The 19,257-nt window shown below is 44.8% G+C and overlaps 1 protein-coding gene across 8 annotated transcripts in view; it reads right to left on the reverse strand.

The window, feature by feature from the left end:
• Positions 1-19,257, reverse strand: part of LOC132397445 (lamin tail domain-containing protein 2-like) — a 99,833-nt gene continuing 80,576 nt past the window's right edge. For 7 of the 8 annotated variants that reach the window (XM_059976250.1, XM_059976246.1, XM_059976244.1 and 4 more), the window contains 4 exons: positions 7,674-7,897; positions 3,572-3,738; positions 1,745-1,830; positions 1-1,110 (listed from right to left, as the gene is read on the reverse strand). In XM_059976250.1, coding sequence (XP_059832233.1) covers positions 976-1,110; positions 1,745-1,830; positions 3,572-3,738; positions 7,674-7,897 — 612 coding nt within the window. In that variant the 3' untranslated portion in view covers positions 1-975. Of the gene's footprint in view, positions 1,111-1,744; positions 1,831-3,571; positions 3,739-7,131; positions 7,384-7,673; positions 7,898-19,257 lie in introns of those variants that run through there. The other variant, XM_059976252.1, reaches the window with a different exon arrangement.

Raw genomic sequence — 19,257 nt, forward strand, 5'->3', positions numbered from 1 at the left:
TGCTGATGCAGATTCATTTATTTATCACATAAATGTCTAAACATACTCAGAAGACCAGGCAGCATCCGTGCAGAGGGAAAAACGATCAGGGACCATCAGAGGTGAAGTTATCAGAAAATGCAGAGAAAGGGCAAGAGCAGAGAGTGGGAGGGTGAATGTGGACCAACAAACAAATCAAGCTGGCCAACCTAGACCTAGGAAAGGTAAGGCTGGGGGAGGGAGTAGGAGACTGAAGTCCTATCTAGAACTCAATCAGATGTGAGGCATGGGAATGTGAACAACTGGGAGAACTTCCATTCTAGCCATCTCATTATAGCAAGGGTGTGGAAGCTTTAGCAAGGGTGCAGAGGGAATTTACCAGGATGCTGCATAGATTGGAGAGTATGTCTTAAGAAGAAAGGTTGACCAAGCTAGGGCTTTTCTCTTTGGAGGATGAGAACTGACCTGATAGAGGTGTACAGATGATAAGAAGTATAGATTGAGAGAATAGTCAGAGACCTTTCCCTGGGCAGAAATGGCAAATACCAGAGGGTATAATGATTGGAGGAAAGTAGAGGAGGGATGTAAGAAGTGAACTTTTTACACAGAGATTGTTGGGACGCACTGCCAGGAATGGTGGTTGAGGCACATATACTAGGGACTTCTAAAAGACTCTTAGATACTCACATGGATGATAGGAAAATGGAGGGTTATGTGAAAAGGAAAGATTAGATTGGTCTTGGAGTAGGTTAAAAGGTCGGCATAACATCATGGGCTGAAGGGCCTGTACTGTGTTCTATGTTTTAGCTGCACCCCGGCTGGATCAGTGAAGCCCTTCACACAGTGCTACATCCAGGAGTTCACCAGCCACACTTAGAGAGAAACATGGAGACAGTGAGGAACGCCCTGGTGTGAACCTCATGGCAGGAGCGGGCAGATCGATGGGCTGAATGAACTCCCCCCCCCCCCGCCAATCCTCAGTGCTCATGGGCTCCTTCATCTCCTGCTGTGGCGAAAGTCGGTGGTGATGGGTGGGTGGCTCATAAACCTCAGGCCAAACCTTGGCCGAGCGTTCCTCTCGGTCATCCGTCCTGTCAGTGATCGGATCCTTGCCAAATGTAACGCACAGACCTGTATGTAACAGCACACACGTGAATACATGGTGCAGGCACACAGACCGGTATCGTGCCCCTGCACACACAGCTGTCCAAATACACACACACATCCACAATGAACACACCTGTCCTCACACAATCACAACATCCTCACGGATATACCTGTACACACACTCACACTTGTCCATGCACACCCAGACACACCTGTCCACACACGCACACAGGCACATCTGTGAACCCACGCTCACTCGTACACACACGCCCCCTCATACACACCTGTCTACACACACCCACACAAACACATCTGTCCATGTTGGACACACCTGTACACACACACTCACATGGATACAGTTGTCCACACACCCAGACATATATACCTGCCAATAAAAACCTGTACACACACACCCACAGACACACCAGTCAACACAGTCACACAGAAACATCTGTCTACACATTCTCACCGACATACCTGTCTGCACTCACCCTCACAGACACACATGTACACACACTCATCTGTCCACAACGGACACACCAATCCACACACAGTCACACAGACGCAGCTCAACACACACACACACCCACACTGACACACCTGTACATCCCTCTCTCAGTGCCACACTGTTATCTTACACTCTGAGTTTGGCCCTCACCACTGATTCTGGTCTTTCTGCATCCGTGGACAGTCGGGGTGTTGGGGTCGCTGACGGTGGGCTGGGTGAAGCCGGTGTGGTTAGAGCTGGAAGAAGTAAGGCTGAGTTAGGAGTGGTTAGTGACTCAGCCTGTGAGATGGCCATAAGATATCGGAGCATAATTAGGCCATTTGGCCCATCAAGTCTGCTCCATCATTTCATCGTGGCTGATCCATTTCCCTCTCAGCCCTGGTCTCCTGCTGTTACCCCGTAAATCTCCATGCCCCGACTAATCAAAAATCTAAAAATTGTACTGTGTACACTTTGAGTCCAAACCTTCAACAGAAACATTAACAATTCCTTCACACACCCTCCTGCTCGACATGCTGAGTTCCTTCAGATTCCACCTCCTGCCATCTATCAATCTCTTCGCTTGCCTCCCTCAGTATCCCGGGATGATCTGATCCCAGCAGACCCTGGGGATTTATCCACCTTAATGTTATTCAGTTCACCCAGCACCATCTCCTTCATTATGATATACCCAAGAATGCCAGCAAGCCCCTCCCTGATCTCACCATCTCCCATATCCATGGGGTATACCGATGTGAGCTAAGGACATTAACCAGTGTCTGGCTTCCTCATTGTCTGAGTGGACCCACTCTTTCCCTGGTGACCCCCTTAGACCATAATACATCGGAGCAAAATTAAGCCATTTGTCCCCAAACAGCAGCTCCTGTTCACCTATCACTCCTTTCACCCACTATCCCTCCAGCTTGTCCAGGGATTGTTTCACAACCTATAAGCAAGCTAGGAATTTTCTCTTTGGAGTGAAGGAAGATGAAAGAGTTTTACAGAGGAGAAGAGGCATAGATCAAGTGGATAGGCAGAGCTTTCTCCCGGGGCAGAATGGCTAATATGAGGGAGCATATAAAGGGGTGGTACAGTAGCGTAGTAGTTAACACAGCACTTCACTAGCAGCCCAGATTCAATTCCCACTGCCGACTGTAAGGAGTTTCTACGTTCTCCCTGAGACTGTGTGGGTTTCCTCAGAGTGCTCTGGTTTCCTCCCGCAGTCCACAGATGTACAGGTTTGTAGGTTAATTGATCATTGTACTTTGTCTCACAATTAGGTAAGAGTTAAATCGGGAATTGTTGGGTGATGCAGCTCAATGAATAACGTATAGAAGATGTCAGAGATAGTTTTTAATTTGCACAGAGTGGTGGGTGCATGGAACATGCTGCAGGGGTGCTGGGCATTTATAAGACTCTTGGATAGGCACATGGATGATGGGTTGTAGGCTCTGTAGGAAGAAAGATGGATAGTGGTGGAGGTCGGCACAATACCAGGGGCCAAAGGGGCTGTACTGTACTGTGCTGTTCAAGATTCTCTGCACAAGATGATTAGAGGTTTAGATCGAGTGGACAGCCACAACAGCTAATATGAGAAGCCATCATCTGAAGGTGATTGGGAAAGTATAGGGGGCATGTCAGGGGTTTTATGCAGAACAGCCTGTATACTGTGCAAGGGAGTTCCCTACCTCATCCAGCACTCTGCCCTGATGTTTGAGGGGGTGGGTGGTTATAGCAAGCTGCACAGCCCTTCCCCCAGCCTTCCACTCAAACCTAATTACCCCATAACAGCCTTGCCAGTCCCCCTCCCCATTCGTTTACTGCATTCTGCCCCAACTCCGAGACACCAGTCAGTCAATCTGGGATCAACCATGAACCCCTGGACTGGGGTATCTGGGATCTATCCAAACTGACTGAGCTTGCCACAGCCAGTTCTCAGAGCGACAGGGTGCTCACACTGTGGGGAAACAAGTTGTGATTAAGGAGAAGCAGCCTCACCTGGCAGGGAGTCCGGAGGCAGCGACCGGAGGCTGGAGGGGACGTAGCTCCTGACATTAGAATCGACTGAGGCTCGGGACCACAGGCAGCTCCGCTCCGAGAGGCTGGAGCCGTTTGATTCAGGTTGCTCAGCCACAGAGCGGATCCAAGCAGAAACACTTCTGTCCCTGGGATGGAGAAGAGAACCTGTTCAGGGACACGATAGGACACGAGAGGAATAGAGACTAAGGGTGGGCAAATGGGAGTAAATCTGAGTGGTGTCACAACAACCTCTCACTCGACTTCAGCAAAATCAAAAAGCAGATTATCAACTACAGGAATAAGAAACTGGAGGCCCATGATCCAGTCCTCATCAGGAAATCAGAAGTGGAGAAGAGGGTCAGTTACTTTAAATTTCTTGGCGTTTACATATCACAGGATCTGTCCTGGAACCAGAGTATATCCTCAGTGGCCACTGAGTGTATGTTCGTGGTCTTCTGCTGCTGTAGCCCATCCACTTCAAGGTTCAACATGCGAGTTCAGAGACGTTCTTCTGCATAACTCTGTTGTAGAACATGGCTACTGAGTTACGGGACCCTCCCCCATCTTTTCATCCCAGCATTTTCCCCCTTCCTTTCCCTTCCTGATGAATAGACTTGACCCGAAATGTCAACTGTATTTCTACAAATGCTGCCTGACCTGCTGAGTTTCTCCAGCATTTTGTGTCTATTGCTTTGGATTTCCAGCATCTTCAGAATGTCTGATGTTTGTCAGGAATGGCACCTTGTCAAAGGCCTTCCGAAATCCAACTAAACATCCACTGACTCTCTTTCGTCTATCCCACATGTTATTTCCTCAAAGAATTCCAACAGATTTCCCAAGCAATATTTTCTCTGAAAGAAACTATGCTGACTTTGGCCAATTTTATCAATTTTACAGAAATAGTGAATACAGCCAGTCCATCACAGGTAAAGCCCGCCCCAACAGAATCAGAATCAGGTTTATTGTCACTGGTAATACGTTGTGAAATTTGTTAACTTAGCAGCAGCAGTTCAATGCAGTATGTAAAAAATAAAATAATAATAATAAATAAGTGAATCAATTACAGTATACATGTATTGAATAGATTAAAAATCATAAAAAACAGAAATAATATTTTTTTTAATGAGGTAGTGTTCACAGGTTCAATGTCCATTTAACAATCGGATGGAAGAGGGGAAGAAGCTATTCCTGAGTCACTGAGTGTGTGCCTTCAGGCTTCTGTACCTCCTACCTGAGGGTAACAGTGAGAAAAGGGCATGCCCTGGGTGCTGAGGGACCTTAATAATGAACGCTGCCTTTCTGAGACACTGCTCCTTGAAGATGTCCTGGGTACTTTGTAGGCTGGTACCCAAGATGGAGCCTGAGTGGTTTGAGTGGGACAGTGGAATTAGTGTGGGGACTGACACGGCTGTGGGGAGAGAGTGGGACAGTGGGATTAGTGTGCGGACTGACACAGGGTTAGAATGAGAGAGCAGGGCAGTGGGATTATTGTTAGATTATGATTTGAACACTAGGTAACTCTACAAGGTGTTTCTGTGTTGTACAGATTATAGTCAATGGCTAGTTTATTGGCTACCTCCTGCAATGAGTGCATCTTCATGATCTGCTAGTGTAGCCCATTGTAAAGTTCAAAGGCTCATTTATACAACTCTGAAATTCTTTAATTTTCCGGGTAGCTGTGAAAGCAAGAAAGAAAAGAAAGGCAGCACGATTATCAACCCCCAAATCCCCCCTCCCCACAAAAACAAAATAAAAATGGAACAGGCACATCAACCGGCAAATCCACCTTCACGAACAAAAACCAAGCAAAATGGATCGGGCACTTTGACTCCCAAATCCCCCCTCCCACACAAAGAGACTAACAAAAACAGAACAGACACATTGACCCCAAATCCCTCTTGCCTCACAAAAATATGAACAAAATGGATCAGGCACATCAACCCCCCTCCCCCCTCAAATCCCTGCTCCGCACAAAAAGAAAATGAGAAGATCAGGCGATAAAACATAAAATATAAAAACTGTAAGTCTGAAAAATTGATCTTTAGTCCGAAGTCCAAATCCAAAATGCAGAAAAAATCTGGACAATACTCTCTGGGCCTGCAATGACAGGCTCTTCCCTCTCCAGTACAGAGCAATCGATCACCCTCTGCACTCTCCATCGTCTCTTCAATCGGTGAACAATGGGAGTTTTAATCGGCGAAATGGAGCCAAACATCTACCTGTACCCCATCCTGCAGCCTTCTCACCATGAGGTTCACTCACGCTGACTCTGCTTCCTGGAATCTTGGAGACCGTAGAGCACTGAAGTACCCAAACGATCTCCAAACAGCAAAACACGAGCTCCAGTAGTTCCAGAATCACATTCAAGACGAGAAACAAATGTGAAAGACATGAAAGAAGTGAAAAATAGTTTCATGATCTATCCAGAAATGTTGACCAACTGAGTGTTGTATGCAGGCACCATCTTGACTGGAAGATCCATTTCAAAGTTTGATGTGTTGTGCATTCATAGATACTCTTCTGCTCACCTCTGCGGTAATGTGTGGTTATTTTGAGTTACTACAAGGAAATCAGCAGATGCTGGAAATTCAAGCAACACACACAAAATGCTGGTGGAACGCAGCAGGTCGGGCAGCACCTATAGGCAGAAGCACTGTCGACATTTTGGGCCGAGACCCTTCGTCAGGACTAACTGAAAGGAAAGATAGTAAGAGATTTGAAAGTAGGAGGGGGAGGGGGAAATCCAAAATGATAGGAGAAGACCGGAGGGGGTGGGGTGAAGCTGAGAGCTGGAAAGATGATTGGCAAAGGGGATACAGAGCTGGAGAAGGGAAAGGATCATGGGACGGGAGGCCTCAGGAGAAAGAAAGGGGGAGGGAGATGGAGAACAGGCAAAGAGTGATGGGCAGAGAGAGAAAAAGAAAGGAGGGGGTAATAAATAAATCAGGTCCGGTGCTCCCGGTGTAGCCTTTTATATATTGGTGAGACCCGACGCAGACTGGGAGACCGTTTTGCTGAACACCTACGCTCTGTCTGCCAGAGAAAGCAGGATCTCCCAGTGGCCACACATTTCAATTCCACGTCCCATTCCCATTCTGATATGTCTATCCATGGCCTCCTCTACTGTCAAGATGAAGCCACAGTCAGGTTGGAGGAACAACACCTTATATTCTGGCTGGGTAGCCTCCAACCTGATGGCATGTACATCGACTTATCTAACTTCTGTTAATGCCCCTCCTCCCCTTCTTACCCCATCCCTGATTCATTTATTTTCCCTTCCCCTTTTTGTTCTCTCTCTGCCCATCACTCTGCCTGTTCTCCATCTCCCTCCCCCTTTCTTTCTCCTGAGGCCTCCCGTCCCATGATCCTTTCCCTTCTCCAGCTCTGTATCCCTTTTGCCAATCATCTTTCCAGCTCTTAGCTTCACACCACCCCCTCCGGTCTTCTCCTATCATTTCGGATTTCCCCCTCCCCCTCCTACTTTCAAATCTCTTACTGTCTTTTCTTTCAGTTAGTCCTGACGAAGGGTCTCAGCATGAAACGTCGACAGTGCTTCTTCCTATAGATGCTGCCTGGCCTGCTGCATTCCACCAGCATTTTGTGTGTATTTTGAGTTACTGTCACCTTCCTGTCAGCTTGAACCAGTCTGTTCATTCTCCTCTGACCTCTCTCATTAACAAGGCGTTTTCACCCACAGAACTGCTTCTCACTGGATGTTTCCTTTTGTTTTCAGTCCATTCTCTGTAAACTCTAGAAACTTGTGCAGGAAAATCCGAGGAGGTCAGCAATTTCTGAAATACACAAACCACCCTGTTTTGAATCAACAACCATTCACTTTATTCACATTTCTTCCCCATTCTGATGTTTGGCCTGAACAACTGAACCTCTCGACCATGTCTGCATACTTTAATGTATTGAGTTGCTGCCATGATTGGTTACTTTTATTAATGAGCAGGTGTATTGGTGTACCTAATAAAGTGGCCACTGAGTGTATGTCAGTGTAACTGAGTTCTTGATGATAAAACTGCTGCACCTTGGGATCTCACTCTGTTACGCTTCCCCAGCGTCCTGCTCATTGTACCTGTTCTGTGAGTCCTGGTGTTCTGTACACCCAGTCGCAGAGGGGTGGGCGATGTTGTCCACATGACCTGAATCCCTCTCGTCCTCCCTCAGATACCATCTCTGTGAGGAGGCGGCTGATGGTGCCTGCTGTGTATCCCATGCAGAGTAAACCCAGTCTTCCGAATCATCACCGATGTTCACCGCAGCCAAGAGTCGGTGTGATGGGATATACTGTGCAATCACCTGTCCAGCAAAACACACCAAGGTAAAGCTCAGATGTTCAGCATCTCCTGAGATTTGTGATCCATGCCAGAACAGCAGGGTTCTGTCATCTCTGCTCACGCCACCTGGACCTCAGTCCCTCATACCTTCTCTTCATTGCAATCAGTAAGTCATACAGCACAGAAAAAGGCCAATTGGCCCAACACATCCATGCTGACCAATATTACCCTCTAAGCCATTCCCAGCTGCCAGCATTAGGTCCATATCCCTCTAAACCTTCCTATCCATGTACCTATCCAAATGTCTATCAAATGCTGTAACTATATTCACTTCTACCACTTCCTCATTTCGTACAACCACCACTCTTTGTGTGGGATAATCTTCCCCTCATAGTTGTAAGAATAACAGGGTTATATTGGTGAGAGATATTAATTTCCCCAGCATTGACCAGGCCACTCAGAGTGTTAGGGGCCTGGACAGACTGGAATTTGTGAAATGTGTCCTGAGTTAATAGACCATAAGATGGAAGAACAGAATTAGGCCATTTGACCCATCGAGTCTCCTCTGCCATTCAATCATGGCTGATCCCGTTTCTCCTCCTTAGCCCTACTCCCCAGCCTTCTCCCCGTAACCTTTGATGCCTTGTACAATCAAGAACCTATCAAGCTCTGCCTTAAATACACCCAATGACCTGGCCTCCACAGCTGCCTGTGGTAACAAATTCCACAAATTCACCACCCTCTGGCTAAAGAATTTTCTCCGCATCTTTGTTTTAAAAAGAGGCCTCTTTATCCTAAGGCTATGCCTCTTGTCCTAGACTCCTCCACCATGGGAAACATCCTTTCCACATCTACTCAGTCTAGGCCTTTGAATATTTGAAAGGTTTCAATGAATACAGACTAAGAGCCATCAAATGTTCCTCGTATGATAACCCTTTCATTCCTGGAATCATCCTTGTGAACCTCCTCTGGACCCTCTCCAATGCCACAGCATCTTTTCTGAGATGAGCCCAAAACTGTACACAGTACTCAAGGTGAGGCCTCACTATTATCTCATAAAGCTTCAGCATCACATCTCTGCTCTTATATTCTAGACATCTTGAAGTGAATACTAATAATGCATTTGCCTTCCTCCCCACCGACTCTACCTCAAGTTAACCTTTCGGGTGTTCTGCACAAGGACTCCCGAGTCCCTTTGTATCTCAGGTTGTTGGATTTTCTCCCTATTTAGAAAATAGTCAGCATGTTTATTTCGATTACCAAAGTGCATGGCCATGAATTTTCCAACATTGTATTTCATTTGCCGCTTCCTTGCCCATTCTCCTAATCTGTCTAAATCCTTCTGCAGCCTTCCTGTTTCCTCGACACTACCTGTCCCTCCACCAATTTTTGTACCATTTGCAAACTTAGCAACAAAGGCATTGATTCTATCACCTAAATCATTGATATACAGCATAAAAAGTAGTCCCAAAACCAACCCCTGTGGAACACCATTAGTCGCTGGCAGCCAACCAGACAAGGATCCTTTTATTCCCACTCACTGTCTCCTGCCAATCAGCCAATGCTCTAACCATGCCAGTAACTTTCCTGTAATATCATGGGCTCTTAACTTGGTAAGCAAACACATGCGGTACCTTGTCAAAGGCCTTCTGAAAATCCAAATATACAACATCCACTGCAACCCCTTTCTCTATCCTACCTGTGGTTCCTAAGGTTGTCATAGCTGGGGGTGATAGTGGGGAAAAGCTCCCACTATCTATAAAGTGCTCCAATTGGCTTGCAACTCTAACAGCCTCTGACAACCAAGTCCATCTCTTGGCCTTCACATGTGGCTGAGCTACTAGACTCAGCGGAAATGTTTCTACAGACAAGAAAAAGGGCAAAGGTGGACCACTGGTACCTCAAAACCAGTTGCTTTGGGCAGTTGGGGTGTAGCAGCTTGGACAGCAGCCCACTTAGAAGGAAAATTTGAACCTCTGCTGCCTTGCAGCCATACTCATGCACGGGAAAGGCTTCAGGAGTAAACTCTGAGGAAGAAATCCAGAACTGGGGTCTCTACAGCAGTCTGATGTTGTTTACAACTTCACTCTAGCAACCTCTGCGATTAAACTGGTGCCAAGATGTATTGGCACTTGCCCTTCCCTTGGACTACATCAGTGACGTGGAGAGAGGGAGCCCACTGCATGGGCAACAACTGATTCTTCAAATCTTCCCGTTTTGCCCTACAATTGAAAAGTTTTGGCGGGAAGTATTTCATACCTTCTCACAACTTTTTAGGGTCCAATTTGACCCAAGTCCCCTTACTGCCTTGTTTGGTATTATTGCAAATGAAGATATAACTTTAAATACTCCTAACCTACAGGTTTTAATTTTTACCTCTCTTTTAGCAAGAAGAGCAATCTTGCTTAAATGGAAGGAGTCTACCCCTCCTACACATCTTCAATGGCTATGTGATATTATGTCGTATTTAAATTTAGAAAAGATCCGCTGCTCAGTCTTAAATTCGAAAAAAGCTTTTTATGATATTTGGGGACCTTCCCTAAATTACTTTTCTACTTTATAAAGTTTAACAGTGCACAGACTTTTATGTATATTTTTATCTTCTCTTCTTAAGTGAATATGGTTTTTATTTTCTAACTATCCATTGTCATCCATCAGCTTTTTTCTTTGGTAGTTGGTAGGGGGTTGACTTTTTTTTATATAAAAAATTTCTTTTATGATGTATGACTTATCTTTAAATTTTTGATTACAGAGTGGTATACCTTTATGTGTTATGCTATAACATTTTGATCAATTTTATTACAATATATGAATGTACACAAGTTATGTTGAGATGTATCTATTGCACTCTGTAAATCTTGTTTTTTTCTTCTGAATAAAAATATTGTAAAAAGAAAGAAAGAAATCTTCCCGCCCAGGCTTGCATCCTGGAGAGGACACAGTCCACCAGAGGCACAAACCCATGATCCCCTGGGATTGACGGCTGCCTACTACTATCCAAATTGTAATCTCCTCAAAGAATTCCAACAGGTTCGTCAGGCAAGACTTTCTCTTAAGGAAACCATACTGGTTTTGTCCTATCTTGTCCTGTGTCGCCAAGTACTCCATAACCTCATCCTTAACAATTGACTCCGACATCTTCCCAACCACTGAGGTCAGGCTAACTGGTCTATGATTTCCTTTCTGCGGCCTCCTTCCTTTCTTAAAGAGTGGAGTGACATTTGCAATTTTCCAGTCCTCAAGAAACATGCCAGAGTCCAAAGATTAGTGAAGCCTCCACAATCTCTACCGTTACCTTTTTCAGAACTCTAGGGTGCAGTTCATCTGGTCCGGGTGACTTACATACCCTTAGGTCTTTCAGCTTTTGAGCACCTTCTCTCTTGTAATAGTAACTACACTCACTTCTCTTCCCTCAGATCCTTCAACATCTGGCACACTCCTAGTGTCTCCCACAATGAAGACTAATGCAAAATACTCATTTAGTTCATCTGCCATCTCCTTGTTCTCCATTATTATTTCTTTGGCCTCATTTTTTTGCAGCCCTATATCCACCCTCATCTCTCTTTTATTTTTTACATTCATGAAAAAGCTTTTACTATCCACTTTGATATTTTTTGCTGGCTTGCTTTCATATTTCAACCTTTCCCTCCTAATGAATCTTCTAGTTTCTCTCTGTAGGTTTTTAAAAGCTTCCCAATTCTTTGTTTTCCCGCCAGTTGTTGTTTGTTGTGTGCCCTCTTTTGCTTTTACATTGACTTTGACTTCTCTTGGCAGCCAAGGTTATACTATTTTATCATTTGAATATTTCTTCATTTTTGAAATACATATATCTTGCACCCTCATTTTTCCCAGAAACTCACACCATTGCTGCTCTGCTGTCATCCCTGCCAGCATCTCCTTCCAATATACTTTGGCCAACTCCTCTCTCATACCACGGTAATTTCCCTTACTCCACTGAAATACTGCTACATCAGACTTTACTGTCTCCCTCTCAAATTTCAAGTTGAACTCAGTCATAGGGTTTGGTTACTTTAAGCTCCCTGATCACCTCCAGTTCATTACATAACACCCAATCCAGTATAGCTGATCCCCTAGTAGGCTCAATGACAAACTGATCTAAAAAGCCATCTCAGGCATTCAACAAACTCACTCTCCTGAGATCCATTACCAACCAGATTTTCCCAATCAACCTGCATGTTGAAATCTCCCACAATTATCATAACATTGCCCTTTCGACACACCTTTTCTATTTCCGTTGTAATCTGTGGTCCATCTCCCTGCTGGGAGTACTGTATATAACTGCCATCAGGGTCCTTTTACCCTTGCAGTTTCTTATCTCAGCCCACAAGGATTCATCTGCCAATCCTATGTCACATCTTTCTACTGATTTGATGCCATTCTTTACCAGTAGTGCTACACCATCCCCTCTGCCTGCCTTCCTATCCCTCCGATACAATGTGTAACCTTGGACATCCAGCTCCCAACTACAACCATCCTTCAGCCACAACTCAGTGATGGCCACAACATCATACCTGGCAATCTATTGTAGTGTAACAAGATCATCCACCTTAATTCTTATACTCCATGCATTGAGATATAACACTTTGAGTACTGTATTTGCTGCCCTTTTTGATTCTGCATCCCTAATGCCCTGCTGGCTGCAATTATGTCTTATTATCTGCCTGCCCTTTCCGACAGTCTGACTGCATGCTGTTCCCATCCCCATGCCAAATTAGTTTAAACCCTCCCCAATTGCTCTAACATACCTGCCTATGAAAATATTGGTTTCCCTTCAGTTCAGGTGCAACCCGTCACTTTTGTACAGATCATACCTTCCCTAGAAAAGATCCCAATGATCCATGAATCTGAAGCCCTCCCCCCTGCACCAGCTTCTCGGCCACACATTTATCTGCCAAATCATTCTGTTTCTGTTGCGTGGCACAGGTAGCAAGCCAGAAATTACAACCCTGGAGGTCCTGCTTCTTAGCTTCCTATATTCTCTATATTCTCTTTTCAGGACCTCTTTGCTTTTCCTTCCTATGTCACTGGACCAATATATACCAAGACATCTGGCTTCTCCCTCCCCCTCCAAAATGCTGTGGACACAATCCAAGACATCCCTGACCCTGGCACCAGGGAGGCAACATACCATTTTGGTGTCCCATTCACATCCACAGAACCTCCTGTCTGTTCCCCTCACTATTGAGTCCCCTATCACGACCGCTCCCCTCTTCTCTCTCTTTCCTTCTGCACCACAGACGCATGCTCAGTGCCAGTGACCCAGTCTCTGTGGCATTCCCCTGGGAGGTCATCCCCCACCACATATCCACACCAGTATACTTACTATTGAAGGGAATGTCTACAGGGTGCTCGGCACTAACATTTCCATTTTTCCTGACGTCACCCAACTATTTGCTTCCTGCATCTTAGGGGTGACTGCTCCCTATCTATTCACTCTCCCATAAAACATAGAAACATAGAAAATAGGTGCAGGAGTAGGCCATTCGGCCCTTCGAGCCTGAACCGCCATTCAGTATGATCATGGCTGATCATCCAACTCAGAACCCTGTACCTGCTTTCTCTCCATACCCCCGATCCCTTTAGCCACAAGGGCCATATCTAACTTCCTCTTGAATATAGCCAATGAACCAGCCTCAACTGTTTCCTGTGGCAGAGAATTCCACAGATTCACCACTCTCTGTGTGAAGAAGTTTTTCCTCATCTCGGTCCTAAAAGGCTTCCCCTTTATCCTTAAACTGTGACCCCTCGTTCTGGACTTCCCCAACATTGGAAACAATCTCCCTGCATCTGGCCTGTCCAATCCCTTTAGCATTTTATACATTTCAATAAGATCCCCCCTCAATCTTCTAAATTCCAGTGAGTATAAGCCTAGTCGATCCCGTCTTTCTTCATATGAAACTCCTGCCATCCCAGGAATCAATCTGGTGAACCTTCTCTATACTCCCTCTATGGCAAGAATGTCTTTCCTCAGATTAGGGGACCAAAACTGCACACAATATTCTAGGTGCGGTCTCACCAAGGCCTTGTACAACTGCAGTAGAACCTCCCTGCTCCTGTACTCAAATCCTTTTGCTATGAATGCCAATATACCATTTGCCTTTTTCACCGCCTGCTGTACCTGCATGCCCACTTTCAATGACTGGTGTACAATGACACCCAGGTCTCGTTGCATCTCCCCTTTTCCTAATCGGCCACCATTCAGATAATAATCTGTTTTCCTGTTCTTACAACCAAAGTGGATAACCTCACATTTATCCACATTAAATTGCATCTGTCATGAATTTGCCCACTCACCTAACCTATCCAAGTCACCCTGCATCCTCTTAGCATCCTCCTCACAGCTAACACTGCTGCCCAGCTTCGTGCCATCCGCAAACTTGGAGATGCTGCATTTAATTCCCTCGTCTAAATCATTAATATATATTGTAAACAACTGGGTCCCAGCACTGAGCCTTGCGGTACCCCACTAGTCACTGCCTGCCATTCTGAAAAGGTCCCGTTTACTCCCACTCTTTGCTTCTTGTCTGCCAACCAATTCTCTATCCACATCAATACCATATCCCCAATACCATGTGCTTTAACTTTGCACACTAATCTCCTGTGTGGGACCTTGTCAAAAACCTTTTGAAAATCTAAATATACCACATCCACTGTTTCTACCCTATCCACTCTACTAGTTACATCTTCAAAAAATTCTATAAGATTCATCAGACATGATTTTCCTTTCACAAATCTATGCTGACTTTGTCCGATGATTTCACCTCTTTCCAAATGTGCTGTTATCACATCTTTGATAACCGACTCTAACATTTTCCCCACCACTGATGTCAGATTAACCGGTTTATAATTCCCCGGTTTCTCTCTCCCTCCTTTTTTAACAAGTGGGGTTATATTAGCCACCCTCCAATCCTCAGGAACTAATCCAGAATCTAGAGTTTTGAAAAATTATCACTAATGCATCCACTATTTCTTGGGCTACTTCCTTAAGCACTCTGGGATGCAAACCATCTGGCCCTGGGGATTTATCTGCCTTTAATCTCTTCAATTTACCTAACACCCTACTAACATGTATTTCCCTCAGTTCCTCCATCTCACTAGACCCTCAGTCCCTTACTATTTCCGGAAGATTATTTATGTCCTCCTTAGTGAAGACAGAACCAAAGTAGTTATTCAATTGGTCTGCCATGTCTTTGTTCCCTATGATCAATTCACCTGTTTCCGACTGTAAAAGGCCTACATTTGTCTTGACCAATCTTTTTCTTTTCATGTATCTATAAAAGCTTTTACAGTCAGTTTCTATGTTCCCTGCCAGCTTTCTCTCATAATCTTTTTTCCCTTTCCTATTTAAGCCCTTTGTCCTCCTCTGCTGGTCTCTGAATTTCTCCCAGTCCTCAGGTGTGCTGCTCTTTTTTGCTAATTTATATGTTTCTTCTTTGGACTTGATACTATCCCTAATTTCCCTTGTCAGCCACGGGTGCATTACCTTCCCTGGTTTATTCTTTTGCCAAACTGGGATGAACAATTGTTGTAGTTCATCCATGCGATCTTTAAATGCTTGCCAATGCATATCCACCGTCAACCCTTTAAGTATCATTTGCCAGTCTATCTTAGCTAATTCACGTCTCATACCTTCAAAGTTACCCTTCTTTAAGTTCAGAACCTTTGTTTCTGAATTAACTACGTCACTCTTCATCTTAATGAAGAATTCCACCATATTATGGTCACTCTTACCCAAGGGGTCTCGTATGACAAGATTGCTAACTAACCCTTCCTCATTGCTCAATACCCAATCTAGAATGGCCTGCTCTCTAGTTGGTTCCTCAACATGTTGGTTCAGAAAACCATTCCGCATACATTCCAAGAAATCCTCTTCCTCAGCACCCTGACCAATTTGGTTCCCCCAATCTATATGTAGATTGAAGTCACCCATTATAACTACTTCCTTTATTGCACACATTTCTAATTTCCTGTTTAATGCCATCCCCAACCTCACTACTACTGTTAGGTGGCCTGTACACAACCCCCACCAGCGTTTTCGGCCCCTTAGTGTTATGCAGCTCTACCCATAGCGACTCCACATCCTCCAGGCTAATGTCGTTCCTTTCTATTGCGTTAATAAGCCGAAGGTCGTCCAGCTGCTGCTCCAGATCCCTAACATGGTTCTCAAGAAGCTGCAGCTGGATGAACTTTGCTCTGGGTATCCCAAGACTCCAACATCCAGCATGAAGAACACAGATGTCTATACACTCGAGGGTTCATTACAGGTGTTGCTCTTCAGAGTGAGGCAGGGATGGCAACTGAAATGGCAGTCAGGGGAGACTTCAGCTCCAGTATTCTATAATTCTGTTAGATTTAAGATCATGATGGAAAAGATAGGACAGGTTCACAGGTTAGGGACCTAAACAGGACCAGAGCTAATTTGGGGGGTGGGGACTAGACAGGATCCATCAGAGATTTATTGGGAGAACCTGTTTAAAGGGAAAGGAATGAATGGTGTGGGAGGCTTTCAAAGGTGTGATAGCACTCTTTGGGGCATCTCAGTTGCATATGGTTAATTTGACACTATTACAACTCAGAATTCTACTCTGCCACCATTCATAATAAAGTTTGGACATTCCTTCCCATTTTCCTGTGGGTTTCCTCCCACAATCCAAAGACGAACTGGGTAGTAGGTTAGTTGGTCATTGTAAATTGTCCTGCAATTAGGCTAGGGTTAAATAGATGAGCTGCTGGGTGGTGCAGCTCATTGGACCAGAAGGGTGTGTTCAGTGATGTTTCTCTAAATAAATAAGTAGCAGATGTACAGGAGCAGGGTAGCAGTGTGTTCCTGTTAGGGTGAAGGGTGAACCTGGGAAGTTTAAGGATGCTGGTTGATGAAAAATATTGAGGTTGTAGTTAAGAAAAGTAAGTGGGAGAAGTTTAGGAGATGGGGAACGAGTGAATCCATTGATGACTACACAATTATTAGCAATACTCTTAAGAAGGAAATCAAGAGAACAAAGAGAGAGCATGAGATAGGTTACGAAGTTCTATAACTATATAAAAAGAGTAGCTTGGGAGGCAGCATGCCCCCTTAGAGGTCAGCAGGGCCACCTGCTTTGATAGTAAATTTATTTTGAATTTTGAACTTTAACAAACATTCTCAGTGTTTACTCTGGAGAAAATCATGATTGCTCACCAGATAAGAGTAACAAGTATAGATGTTTTGGAGGACATTCATATTATGAGGGAGGAGGTATTTGCAATTTTACAGCACACTGGGGTAGATAAATCTGCAGGACCTCACTGCATGCATCCTTGAACTTTGTAGGAGGCTAGAGAAGGGATTGTGGAGGAATTTCTGGAGATATTTGCTTCGTCATTAGCCATAGGTGAAGTTTCAAAGACTGGAAGGTGACTGATGTTGTTCATTTGTTTAAGAAGGGTAGCAACAAAAAGGCATCAATAATAGGGAAGTTACAAGAGAGAATTCTGAGGGACAGGATTTACTGGCATTGGGAATAGACAGAGTGTAATTAGCAAAAGACAGTATGGCTTTGTGTGTGGGAGGTTGTAAGTTTGAAAGTTTTAGAGTTTTCTGAAGAGGTAACCAAAGAGTTAAATGAGTATAGGGCAGCTGATGTCATCTATTTAGACATCAACAAGGTCACTCATGGTACAAGGATGTTACCAGGATGAGAGGGCCTGAGTTAGAGTGAGAGGTTGGCCAACCTATATCTTTATTCTTGAGACATAGGAGAAATGAGCAGGGTGAGCTGCCTCAATTAAAATCACCCAGCAATATCACCTCTGTGGACTATCTCCTGTGATGAAGTGCTTGGTCATGGCCAGAATCATGGAAGAGGTTCCTCATGGCCAGAATCATAGAAAACCTGCAGTACAATACAGGCCCTTCGGCCCACAATGTTGTGCCAAACATGTACTTACTTTAGAAATTACCTAGGGCTACCCATAGCCTTCTATTTTTCTTAGCTCCATCTACCTGTCCAGGAGTCTCTTAACAGACCCTATCGTATCCGCCTCCACCAGCGTCACTGGAAGCCTATTCCGTGCATTCACCACTCTCTGCGTAAAAAACTTACCCCTGACATCCCCTCCGTACCTACTTCCAAGCACCTTGAAACTGTGCTCTGTCATGTTAGCCATTTCAGCCCTGGGAAAAAGCCTCTGACTATCCACACGATCAGTGCTTCTCATCATCTTATACACGTCTATCAGGTCACCTCTCATCCTCCACCACTCCAAGGAGAAAAGGCCAAGTTCACTCAACCTATTCTCATAAGGCATGCTCCCCAATCCAGGTAACATGCTTGTAAATCTGCTCTGCACCTTTTCAATAGTTTCCACATCCTTCCTGTAGTGAGGTGACTAGAACTGAGCACAGAACTCCAAGTGGGGTCTGATATAGCTGTAGCATTACCTCTCAGCTCCTAACTTACCATTAATACTATATTCTAACATCATATTTGACCTACCAAAATGAAGCACTTCACACTTATCTGGGTTGAACTCCATTTGCTACTTCTCAGCCCAGTTTTGCATCCTATCAATGTCTCGCTGTAACCTCTGACAGCCCTCCACACTCTCCACAACACCCCCAACCTTTGTGTCATCAGCAAACTTACTAACCCATCCTTCCACTTCCTCATCCAGGTCAGTTATAAAAATAACGAAGAGTAAGGGTCCCAGAACAGATCCCTGAGGGACACCACTGGTCACCGACCTCCATGCAGAATATGACCCATCTACAACCATTCTTTGCCTTCTGTGGGAAAGCCAGTTCTGGTTCTACAAAGCAATGTTCCCTTGGATCCGATGCCTCCTTACTTTCTCAAGCCTCACATGGGGTACCTTATCAAATGCCTTGTTGAAATCCATATACACAACATTTACTGCCCTACCTTCATCAACGTGTATAGTCACATCCTCAAAAAATTCAATCAGGCTCGTAAGGCACGACCTGCCTTTGACAAAGCCATGCTGACTATTTCTAATCACATTATGCCTCTCCAAATGTTCATAGATCCTGCCTCTCAGGATCTTCTCCATCAACTTACCAACCACTGAATTAACATTCACTGGTCTATAATTTCCTGGGCTATCTCTACTCCCTTTCTTGAATAAAAGAACAACATCTGCAATCCTCTGGAACCTCTCCCATCCCCACTGATGATGCAAAAATCATCACCAGAGACTCAGCAATCTCCTCCCTCTATTCTCACAGTAGCCTGGGATACATCTCCTTCGGTCCCGGAGATTTATCCAACTTGATGCTTTCCAAAAGCTCCAGCACATCCGCTTTGTTAATGTCTATATACTCAAGCTTTTGAATTCACTATAAATCATCCCTACAATCACCAA

The sequence above is a fragment of the Hypanus sabinus genome, chromosome 7, assembly GCF_030144855.1.
Source record: "Hypanus sabinus isolate sHypSab1 chromosome 7, sHypSab1.hap1, whole genome shotgun sequence".
Classification (NCBI taxonomy): Eukaryota; Metazoa; Chordata; class Chondrichthyes; order Myliobatiformes; family Dasyatidae; genus Hypanus; species Hypanus sabinus.